A 12,763-nucleotide genomic window follows, 5' to 3' on the forward strand; every position below is an offset into this window, starting at 1 on the left:
TTCACATTACTTACCTCATTTATTGTTGAGAGGAAAAAATGAAGATAATATACAGGAAGTGCTTTGCAAACTTTAAAGCATTATCTAAATGTCAATTGTTCCCATTTTACAGATGTTGCAGATATAAGTTTATTGCCCAACGGTACTACAGATAATACATAATTTTCTGGTTTCTGTTTCATCACTTTTTTTTTCCCAGTGAGATTTTTTTAGTCACTCTCAAGTGGCATCCAGTTTTCAACTTACTTATGCCCAAAGTATACATATTATACACTATATAGTGTACATTTATACACTAAAGTGTAGCTAGTGGCTTTAGGAAGAATCACAAGCAAGATCATTTTTTATTTCTTTTTTGCAGAGTATGCATTCCTTAATTCTCTTAGTAGATTCAATCTATTTAGCAGATATATTAAGCACTTACTAGATGCAAGGTATTATACTAGGCTCCAAGGATACAAAGATTAAAATAAAAATGACAGCTATTCTCAGAGAGTTTATATTCTATGAGGGTGGAGAAAGGTATGACAAATAGCCAGATAAGCCACCTTATACAAGGCAGAATTTGATGGTAGGTAAAGGAGGTTGGTAAAGGTACCTAATGCTCTAGGAACACCTAAGGTAGAAGAAAAATTTTTCATCTGGGGAAATGAAAGAGCAATCCATGGTAGAATAGATACCATAGCTAGGCCTTGAAGAAAGAGCAATCTGAGAGGCAGAAATGGGCTGTACTTTAGGCTGAGGTATTTATCTATAAAAATGCAAGAAACAAGAATTGGCATGTTGAATTTGGCCAATGACTAGTTAGTATGTGGAAAATAAAAGGGAAAAAGCTCAGAAAGGTAGGTGGAAGTTAGATTGTGGAAGACCTTATATATCAGATTATTTGTCTTTTAACCTGACACTGTAGATTTGAGAAGAGTGATATGGGTTCAAACCTATTTCTTAGGGAAATTCTTTTTTTTGAAGGATGAATTGGAAAGGGAAATAAGGAGTCCTAGAAAGCCAATTCAGAAATCTAAAAGAAAAATGGTAAGGTTGTGGATTAGGGCAGTGATAAAGGAAAGATAAAATGGTGGCTGAACTAGCAGGACTAGGCAACTGACTCACTCAGGCATAAAATAAAGGGAAGGATCAAAGATAATTAAGGCTACAAAACTAGGTGACCTGAAAGAACTTCAACAGAAATAGGGGAATTGGAAGAGATTATGGGGATGAGGAATAGATGATGCATGCTCTTTGGATGTTCTTTGGAATGGAAGCTCTTTGAGAGCAAAGGCAATCTCATGGCTCAGTTCCATGCACATAGTAGTCACTTAATAAATGTTGAATTAAATTAACTATAAAATAATAATTAAGATAAAATATATAGAAATTTACAAAGAATTTCTTTACATGGAGATTCTCCCCTAATCTCAAAACCACATCCAAATCTTTGCTGACATTTAATAGCAGTAGCAAGTCACTACACATTTCTGAGCCTATTTCCTAATCTACAAAGATATCTATTCATACCTCTTATCTCAAAGCCTTGTTTTAACCTTAAAGGTTAGGAAGCACTTTAGGAAGGGAGTCATTCATTTAAAAAGTGATGATAATAAGACTGGATAAAGTTTTGGCATTTCTTTTTCTAATTAGCATGGTTTTTTCCACTTTTCAAATAAATATTAAGTAGTTTGGATACAAATGGATTTTATGAAGATACAAGTGAAAAGCTAGCACTAGACTTGGAATCCAGAGACCAAGGTTCAAAGTTAAATTAAAACCATTAATATTTATATATCATCTAAATTCTCTCAATATGCTTCCTCATCTAAACATTGGAATAATAATAATTATCCTATTTGGTTTGAAAGATGGCGCTGAGGATCAAATGAGAGAAGATATGAAAAGTTCTTTGTGAACCTCATTTTATCAAAATACTATGAGATTATTACCATTTCATTCTCCCCAACTGATTTTAGAGGTAAAATGATTTCTATTTGTGTCTCCAGGGCTCCTTGTATCTATCCTTACTGCTATTTAAAAAAAAAAAAAGTTCTAACTTATAGCACAGATAAAATTATTCATTTATCCCCATATTATTGGGTACAGAAGGGAGGAGAGTGTGTTAATAGCCACTTGTCACTTTTATAAATAACTATGACCTTAGGCAAGTTACTTCTTAGTGAGTTTCTTTTCTCATTAGAAAAAAATAATACTTGTATTAAAGTGCAAAGTGCTAGAAATGTGGGTGTTGTGCTAAGTGATTTCTAGGTTTCTCTTCAACTCAATAATTCTATGACTTCTCTAGAAACAGAGTTAAGATCCTAGCCCCTACCTTCAAATATATTCTATGTCTGGAGAAAAGCAAAATAACTGCTCGAGATAAAGAGAGCAAAAACAAATGGAACAAATACAGATAAATTTGTTTTTAATAAAGGAGTTAATTTTCTTTCAATCCTATATAAAACAATAGCCATTAAAAACTTCATTTTTGAAAGTAAAATATTTACATATGAACAAGTAACTGTGCAAAATTTACAAGAAAAAAATGGAAAGACAGGATTTCCTAAAAGACAAAATAAAAGGTGTAACAGTTGTCTGGTGTTGATAAAAATACTGATCAGCATTCAGTTTACACGCGAGGGGCAAGGGGAAGACGGGAAAAGAGAGTCTAACATGGAAATTCACACAAAGAAAGCCAAAGTATTTACAGTCATAAAAGTACTATCAATAGACAATTTAATACAATAACCTCTGAAAATATAAAGAACCAATTAGTATATTTGTAATAAAAAAATAGGTACAAAGAAGGGACTTTGCTCTGGACATCTTTAAAGTTGGCCCACAGCTTGCATACAGTCTTTTAGCAAAATAATTATAGTTTACATAGCCATTTTTATGTTATGTGCCAAAAATTATGTACAATTACCGACAAAATACACCAACCATTTTTCAACACTTGATTCACACTGAGAAACAGTCTTTTGATGATTCTTCTCAACTTTGATTTTTTTTTTAATCTAAGCTTTCACTTTTAGCTAAAAAACACAGTGCAAGTAAAATATATTTATGCTGAAAAGGTTTTCATTTTTCTTTTAACTTTACAGCTTTACAAACTATAGCAAATAAAATGCTTTTTACAGATGCTAATAACACATTCAGAAGGAACCCTCCATTACGGACTTTCAGGGCCTCGAATAAGCAGTATTGTGATTAAAAACTGAGGTTATGTTTTTAAAATTAATTGAATATTTCTCTCGAATTTTGAACGTTTTGGGGGAAGGGAAGAAGATAAATAGTCTAAAAATCAGTTTGCTTGGCCAACTGACTATTTAAAAAATAAAAATAAAAAAGTGAAATGAGGTCATCAGCTGTCGACATATATACCTATGTAATAAGTGTAGTTAAGTCAAACTGAACTAAAATGCACAAATAATGTTGTAACTGCTACAAGTCTGACAAAGGGCAGCTAATTATTTGCTAAACGATTCCATCAGTCTTTATATATGGCTTGTTTGGCAAGAAGGCCACTCAATCAAAGATGAGTTAAGATTTAATTGTCCTTTAATATATCCACAGGCCTTTGTAAGTATTCTCACTGTTACAGAAATGGACTTTCTCTCATACTGAAGAGTTGATTTATAAACAGGAATATAAAACTGTTCCATGTAAAGAGGTGGCTGTTTTTTAAACAATATCCCATTTGCTTGTTACAAAAAAGGCGTAATCTGCAAATATATAAAAATGTCCCCAGGCGTCTCCATCAAAAATACCTTGATCTTTTCCATTTTACTTAAGGAATGCTTTGTATAGCAATAGTGAATGGCTTGTCTCTCGCTCATTTTCTAAACAAAATATGAGGTCCCTGAGGTTGACCCGCGTTATCCTTTGTCGCGTAAACTGTCTCGTCGTTCCAACTCCAGAACTGCCTGGGACTGCTGTACTTGTTCCAGAACCCTTTTGAGAAGAGAAAAGTGGAGAGAAAAGATTCCAGGTTAATACTTTAAGTAGAAATATGGAAATATATTAAATATGAATGTACATAGTACAGTTTATATTGAATTACTTGCTGTCTTGGGAAGGGGAGAGGGAAGGGAAAAAGGGAGAAAAATTTGAAACTCAAAATCTTATAAAAATGAAAGTTGAAAACTATTTTTACATGTAATTGGAAAAAATAAAGTACTGTTGTGTGTAAATACAAACATATGTATATCTTCTTCCTCAAACTACCAAAGTAGATATGATGAGCAAAATATACCACCTTTTCCAAGATTAGGATTTTTTTTTTCTATAAAAGGAAAGTCTTCTATGAGAACAGTGGTTTGTTAAGTCTTATTGTACTAAGCAAATGTGAGCTACTCCAAATAGGCTTAATAGATAGTTAGGTGACAAAGTTTGCATAAGGTTCTTCAAACAGCAAAAGATGAACATAACTTAGGTTCATGAGCCCAAACTCAAATTCTGAAGACATAGCATGCAAAGGGACAAGTTTCTCATGGACTGATTGTTATAGATAGGCTCCAACAAATAATCACTGCTAATTAGCTGAAACGCATTCCCACTCCAGGGTTAGAAAATATAAGTACACTGAGGTTATGTTTCTAAAATTAATTGAATATTCCTCTCAAATACAGAATAACAGAACGACAGAAATAGTTATAAATGGTGATTAAACATTTACTACTTATAACATTTCAGTGATATTATTTTTACTTTAGTGGCTGACATTTGAATACTAGCCAGAATGGAGACATACTATTTTAAGAACCTGTTAGATAGGACCTCAGAGGCTATCCTGTCTAATTGATACTTGACCCAGACTCCTTTCTATCTTATCAATAGCCTCTGCTATTCCCCTACTGAAGATGGGGAACCATTATCTCCCAAGATAAACCATTTTCCTTCCACATAACACAATTAATTCTTGAGATTCCCCCCCTTATCTCAAGCTGAAATGTAATTCTATGCAATTTCCACATATTGAAATTGTGCTGACCACTAGCATGAGTCAAAATAAATCTAAATCCCTTTACCTCAAGTCAGTCATTTAAATATTATAGGAGACAGCTATTAGGCTCCCCTGGAATCCTGGTCTTTTCTTACCATTCATTCATTCCACAACATAAAACACATACCAATTGAGTACTTGGCAATAGAGATACAAAAACAAAAAAGAAAAAAATGTCTTCCCCCTCCAGGAACTTACATCTTAAGAAATTAGCATTTACACAGAATAGTAGAAACAAAATATATACAAAGTAATTTCCCTGAGGAGAAAGCTAGCCCAGGAGGATCAGGATTGGCTATCTTTAGAAGGTAGCATTGAAGATTCTGTGAAGTGTAGAATGCATACTGGGAAGTCTATCTATGAAAAGGTACAAAGCTGTGAGAGTGCTGTATGCAAAAAAAGGTTAGTATGCCTCTTTGGCCAGAACACAGTGCTCATGAAGGTTTAAACAAGGGGAGGTGAGGCAAGAATGACTAGAAGTATATTGGGATTAGTTTGTGAAGGACTTTAAAAACCAAACAGAAGGGGCAGCTAGATAGTTCAGTAATTAAAGCACTGACCTTGGAATTAGGAAGGCTTGAATTCAAATCCTGCCTCAGTGATGTAGTTCTAGAGTTCAGAAGAGAGATCCTTGGGGTATATATGGCCACTGAATTAGTTCTGAATCTACCTGTGTTATAATATTCATAAATGGTGGGTGATCCCATAGAAGCTAATGAAATCATTGGGACAGAATATAAAGACAGAAAAGAGCCCAGAGGTAAATTATCACATAGAAGGTAAAAGAAGGATGCTAGGAAATGAAAGAGCAATCCATGATGGAATTTGTTCTATAGCCAGGTCTTGAAGAAAGCGGAATCACAGAGGCAAGATATGTGGAAATTAAAGGAAAAAAATCTTAGAAAGGTAGGTGGAAGTCAGATTTGGAGACGAACCATAAGAGAATATTATCACAAAAATCCAGGAAGAAGAGGATGGTCAACAAGGCTTTAAATACTTAAAGAAATCAAGAAATAAAGACTGAGGCCATCACAGTTTGAAATTAAGAGATCATTAGTAATCTTGGAAAGAGAAATTTTCCCCATTTCAGCCAAGTAGTCATCTGTGGTATGGTTTCTAGTTCTCTCACCACTCTGGTTACCTTTTTCTAGACATTTTCTTCCTAAAAAGTAATACTCATAACTGGATACAATATTCATTCTAGATATGATCCCACCAAAGAGAATTCAAAGAGATTACTATTCATACCCAACCTCTTCCCCTATCTACAACATAATGCAATTTAGGATAGCATTAGATTTGTTTTTAACATTAATGTAACAAAAGTGACTTGTTTTAAGCTTGCAATTCAGTAAAACTCCCCAAATCTTTGTCACATCAACTACTGTCTAGGTATGTGTCTGTCTCATCTTGAACTTATGAAATTATTTGAATTCACGTAAAGAACTTAATATTCTTTTCTACTAAATTTCATCTTGGTAGATTCGACTCATTTGTTCTAATTTGTCAAAATCCCTTTGATTTTCATTCTATTATGTAATAACCCTGTCATGGTAATATCATCTACAACTTTGCAAAATTTCCCATGCACTCATTCCTTGAAGCCATCAAGAATGAGTCCACGAGGCATTCCAATAGAAAGCTCCTTTCATATGGCCAAAAAATTCCTTTGAATTTGTCATTGAATCAGTTCTGAATCCACCTAAACCACATCTTTCCATCTTGTGAATAATGATACCATAAAATACTACGTCTATAACATTCCTCTGAAATCCTCTGAAATGTTAGTATATTCAAAAATAAAAGTAATAAGTAGGATATGACTTATTCATGATGAAGATATACTGACTCTTAGTGATTACTAGTCTCTTTTCTAAATGATTACAAATCATCCCTCTGATTCCTAGCAAAATTCTAGACCCCATCATTATAGTCAAATTCAATAGCCTTTAGTTTTGAGAATTCACACACTCTTTCCTTTTGGGCAAGTCAGGACCACATTTGCCCATCTCTTGTTCTATAGGGCATTTCCCATTATCTCTGATCTTTCAAAGATAACAAAGGTTCAACAAACACTTCTGTCATTTCTTTCAGCACTCAGCGACATGGTTTATCCAGGTCTACTGATAAATTAACATATAACAACTAAACTTTCACTCTTCTATTCCCTTATCTTGAATCTTGATTCCCTTTTTAACAATTTTTGTTCTTTCTAATCCAAGAATTATTATGCTTGGCAGAGAAAACAGAAGTAGTGGTTCTACTTTCTCATGATGACCCATTATTATCCTAGCTTTTCTTTGATTTGCCCTCAGCATAGATTTGCTAAAAATAAATAAATAAATAAATGAAGCACTTTCTGTAGCCCAAAGCTTTCACTGCCATGTTAGAATTATTCTGAATTGATTCATTTCTTCCCTATGCATCCACACATCTTGACTATATTTTCTTCCTGGTTTGAATAATTTGCATTTTTGTCTTAACAATTACATCACTAAGAACTCCCCATGTAGATTTTTAGGTCATGGGATCCTGAGTATCCTTTCTTATAACCCTTTGAAATATAATCTTCTACAATCTGGAGTTTAGGTCATACTAGATCCAGCTTTCCTTTGTTTCTATATTGTGAATTCTCATATAAGAAACTTTTAATAAATAACAATTACATTATTTCTACTCCAGCAACTGACGGGCCAGAATCAGGTCTAAAACACCAGAGTCCCTTGTCATTACCTCTTAAAAAATGTAATTATTACTATGGCCTTCAAGAATTTATCAGCTGTTCTGCTTCTGGCAAAGAAATAGTTTGAAAAATTGAAGTCCTCTATTCCAGATAGATAATAAAGTCACGTTTCCTATGATAGATTTATGATTTCCCAAACACAAATTTCTCTTTCTGTGTAGGTTAATTTATAGTTCGGTTCCATGATAAATATTACTTCTTTTTCTCCCTCACCAAGCTTCACTTTAGTGCTCTTCACCCTGGCTCAATCACCACCACTAACCCATTTGGGTTTCTGAATTTCCCCGTGTGAGTATATCTTAAACACATCTATCTATTTTTAAAGTCTATTTGCAAATTAATAAATTTTATTTTAGCAAATTTTTAAATTCTTAAATTAGCAAATTAGTAAAATTTATTGTTAACGATGCCCTTCAAACCAGAGGTGAGATATATATATATATATATATATAAAAACACACACACACACTTCAAATTTAGTGCTTTAAAGATGACTGGTGTGAATACTCCTCAATTAACTGTAAATATGAGTTTTCTGAATCTTATATCCATCATAATGTGAATTTCTTAAAGGTAGAGACAGTGTTTTTGCCTTTCTTTGTATCCCCATTTAGCAAAATGCCTGGAACATAGTAAATGTTTTTTGACTTTCTCTGAACTGACCTCACATAATACTAAAAAGAAAATATTAAAGGAATGAAACCAGGAACATATTTAAAAATACAGGAACACAGACAAAGCAGGAACCTAGAGATCATTTAGTCCAATTCACACTTTTTACAAAGGAAATTAATATAGTCCCACAAGTAAGGGGATCTTGATGGAGTATATTTGTGTGGAACTCAAATATTAATGTGGTATTTGGAATAAATGGATTTTAATACTAAATTTTCGGAATTTGACAATATGACAGGATTAATTATAAATATTTGCAGTATGCTAAGCAATGTGACATATGAAGTACTGTTTAATTATTAAAATGTGTACTTAGAAGCAGTAAAAACTTATGGCCAGCAGATGGCATGCAGAGCTCATAGAACTTAGTTACACCACAGTATTAAATTAACATACTGTGACTTTTAATTGGAATATTTTTGGAGAACATTTTGCCTCACTCCCCCAAAAATCTAACTCTTTAAACACTAAATATTTCTGGTAATATCTACCTGAATCATGGAACATCACAATTTCAGAATTAAAGTTATACATAGCTCAAAGGACAATGAAAAGACATGGTAAGCACAAGTGGACACATGTTATTAATGACATGCTCAATTAGTTTATTATTCTTAAGTGAGAAGAAAAGGCAACAGAAGGACATTTGAAAGGCATCATGATACCCATTAAATATTAAAAGAAACACAAAAATTTCTCCAAGACATTGGCAGATCTTCTAATGAGGATTTATAGAAAGTTTAGGACAATATCATTCACTATGAAGGGATGGAGAGGCTGTAATCTTCACTGTGAAAGAATGAACCACACCGATAAAAGCATGGCTCAACCAAAATATATACTTGAAGAAAGTGGTAATGAATGTTATTAAATATTTGAATATATTGTCAATGTATCACACTAGTATCTTTACAAACTTGAAATTCCACAAAGTTACTGAGATTCAAATAAAGCAAATTACGATCAACTCTATTTCAGTCATTTGTTCAGAATGATAAATCCTTCATGTTACCTTAATTCTTCCTATGTTACTTCAATAAAGGGACCTAGGATATATGCCCAATGAGAATGAGGTACATAATAATTATCCTATCCCACTGACATTATCTAGGGCTGACCAATAGGCAGTCCACTTCCCATACATATAATCAAATAATATGGGAAACCAGTTTTTAAAAAGGAGTGTAAAAAAACAAGATTCTGTCTTGATATCTTGACTGAACCTGTTCTCTATTCCTAAATTGCCAGTGGAGGCTAATTCAAAAATAGTAAAAATAGTTGTAAAGATCTGAAAAGGTTTACATCTTAAACAAACAAGGACAATGAGATCAAAAAAATTCAAAAATATACCACATGCAGAGTATATTTTTGAGACATGAATAAGAAGAACTTTGTGGGAAAGACAAAATTCTGGAACCAATTTCTAAAAAGATTCTTTTTTTCTGGGAATGGTATTACTTGAAGAATTATTATTCTAAGTTATTTTGTGGAAAATCAAGCTGTTTATTTGATTGATGATACTGTGGCTACTCAAATAGGGCAATAAGTTTTCTCATGCACTTCTAGTTTTCCAAGTTATAAAAAAGTGCAAATACCTTGTCCATATCTAGAAATGTATAAAATGTTTCCTTCATTAGAATATAAGCTTCTTAAGGACAGTAAAAATTTACAACTTTTCTTTGTAGCACTAGTATTTAATATAGTGTCTGGCAGATAATAAGTGCTTAATAAAAAATGTATTCATTAATATAAAAGCAATCCTGAAATACATATAGAATGTCTAGATGGTCAGGATCCATTTATATATAGGGAGAATGAATGGAAACACAAAGACTAAATAGATTTAACAAGAAGACTAAAAGCAAAAAAAAAAAAAAAAAAAAAAAAAGAATTCTCATTCATACAAAGACCATGACTAATATTGCTCAGTGTCACATGTAACACCATATTAAATTAAATTAAAAGAATTAGACAACTATCAAACACTCTTAACCTATTCTTTTGAATCAAGAAAACACTGTAGAATTATGACTTTTACCTAATTAGGTTTAGAAAAATCCTTTCAACACTAAAAGATACATTTACAAAACATATGTGCCATACCTTAATAATCAGCCTTTACAAACTACATATAAATTAATGATGAGAGGCACAGAATGAAGAATATCAAATTATAATTAGTTACAATAGCCTGCTAGTATTGAGTTAAAAATCAAAATGTTCTTAGAAGATAAGATTTGGCAAACTGAAGCTTATTTAATAAAATAATAATTTGGCAGTATGCTTATTCAGTAAATATGTTGAACACAAATAATGTGCAAAGTCCTGCACTATATAGCTTGATGCCTTCTTTCAAATGAAAAAACAAATTGAAAAGTACTCACACATAGTAGACCCTTACTAAATGTTTGTGCAATTCCCCTTTGAGGAACTTTCAAATATAACATATAAAATGTATAAGATAAATAAGATCAAATGCTAGGAAAGGTTGGAGCAGATAATTTCTTGCTACAGTGATTAAAGAAGGATTCATGGAAGATCTACTATTTAAGTTGAGAAGTATTTAAATAATTAGAGATGAGGAAAATGCATTCAAGGCAAAGAGAAGGCAGTAAACAAATGACATGGTCATTCAGTTTGGGGCATCATGGAAATGAAGGAAAAGTGGTGGGAAAAGAATAAGAAGGTAAACTGGAGCCAGACTGTAAAAGGCTTTCAGTTCCAGGGTACTAAATTCATAATTTATTCAGTAGGCAATGAGAAAACAATGTAAATTTAGCTTTTGAGGAATGGGAACTTACATTTTTAGGTATGCATTGAAAAGATAACATTTACAGAATGAAGCTGGTGAGAAGGCAAATACAGTAGAAGGCAGATACAAAAGTCAGGAGAATACAATAATCCAGGCAATAGACAATGAAGAGCTATATTAGGGGAACGAACATACATAAGAATATACAGAACTTCAAACCAAATTGGACAAAGGGAATTAATAAGAGCTAATAAAAGAACAAAAAAGTTGAATTGGGGAGGGGTTGATTATACAGGATGTGACATATTGTTGTTGGTCAGTTTTATATAACTTTTTTGCTTGTTACAAGGCATGTGATTTTTGTTTGGGAGGTTACAGATTGAGAAATAACCATGGGATTAAAGAAAAGCTTCAATAAAATTTTTCAGTGAGCTTAATTTTGGAACTTTAAAAAGTGTCTTCTGATGATCAAAGTCATAATACCACAGTTACTAAAGAGTGTGCTTATGTTCTTAATGTTAATTTGAACTATTAAAATGCATAATTTTACATCAAACCAAGAATTTCCCCTCAGGCCTTAACTCTTTTAGCTAGTTTGCATTTTTTTCTTTTAAATTAGACTACTGAGGCAAAAAAAAAAAAAATATATATATATATATATATATATATACTTCCAAAATTACAAAATAAATTCTTATGTACATCTCATCTTGTAGTTAATATCTATAATTTGCAACATTTTCATTTTCCCACACTAAGAGGGATAAATTAACTATTTTCCATTTACTATAACGTTTCTTCCTCTTCCAACCAACCAATGCAACCCAGGAACTCCTGGGTCATGGCCCTCTCCCCTGCTGCTGAATCCTCCTAAAAATGTATAATCTTCAATTAACATATGAGTTTTTAGAGAGTAGGAACTATCTTTCCTCTCTATTTGTACCCTTAACATTTAGTTCATAAGTGCTTGATAAACGTTCTTTCATTCATTCATACTATCCACTCATATCTCAATCTGATGTTACGCTGTGACGGTGACTCAGTTCCTGAGAGCTATTCCATTAAAACAAATGTTTCTTACTCCAGAAGAATCTAAGTTCTTTGGGAATGCATATTTATTTTTGTCTTTGTATTCCTAGCACATAGTAAGGGGTGCTCAATACATGCCTGATGAATGGCATGAATCAAGAATAGACTAAGAACAGATAAATTGGGAGACCTTTACTCCCCACTGCATAAGATACCAATCCCATTGGTTAAAGAAGGCCATATCTTTAATAAATAAAAGAATTTAGGAGTATAAGGTGAAGAAGCACTATAGCTGGCCTTAATGGATGGAAAAGATTGAGGGAAATTAGGTGATCCAAAGGAAATAGCTCCAAACATAATGATAATTACAAATTCAAGTCTCTCAAGATCAGCAACAGGCGGGGTTTCCTCTAATATTAGAACACAAGCAAATACATAGGCTAAAGATTAGTGTCAAATGCTCTTTTGACTGTTAGAAAAATGTTAATTTTTCTCTACTTTGATTTGACTCTTTTCCAAAGTCATTCTAATTTTCTTATTTTCATGTTAAAACAATGAAAGGACAAATGCA

General features: G+C 32.6%; 1 protein-coding gene across 1 annotated transcript in view; it reads right to left on the reverse strand.

Moving 5' to 3' along the window:
• Positions 1-2,740: 2,740 nt before the first annotated feature.
• Positions 2,741-12,763, reverse strand: part of TAF4 (TATA-box binding protein associated factor 4) — a 151,441-nt gene continuing 141,418 nt past the window's right edge. Inside the window, exon 16 of the mRNA XM_031951715.1 lies at positions 2,741-3,942. Within this exon, the coding sequence (XP_031807575.1) occupies positions 3,775-3,942 (168 nt within the window). The 3' untranslated portion in view covers positions 2,741-3,774. The remainder of the gene's footprint in view (positions 3,943-12,763) is intronic.

Source organism: Sarcophilus harrisii, chromosome 2 (genome assembly GCF_902635505.1).
Source record: "Sarcophilus harrisii chromosome 2, mSarHar1.11, whole genome shotgun sequence".
Taxonomy (NCBI): domain Eukaryota; kingdom Metazoa; phylum Chordata; class Mammalia; order Dasyuromorphia; family Dasyuridae; genus Sarcophilus; species Sarcophilus harrisii.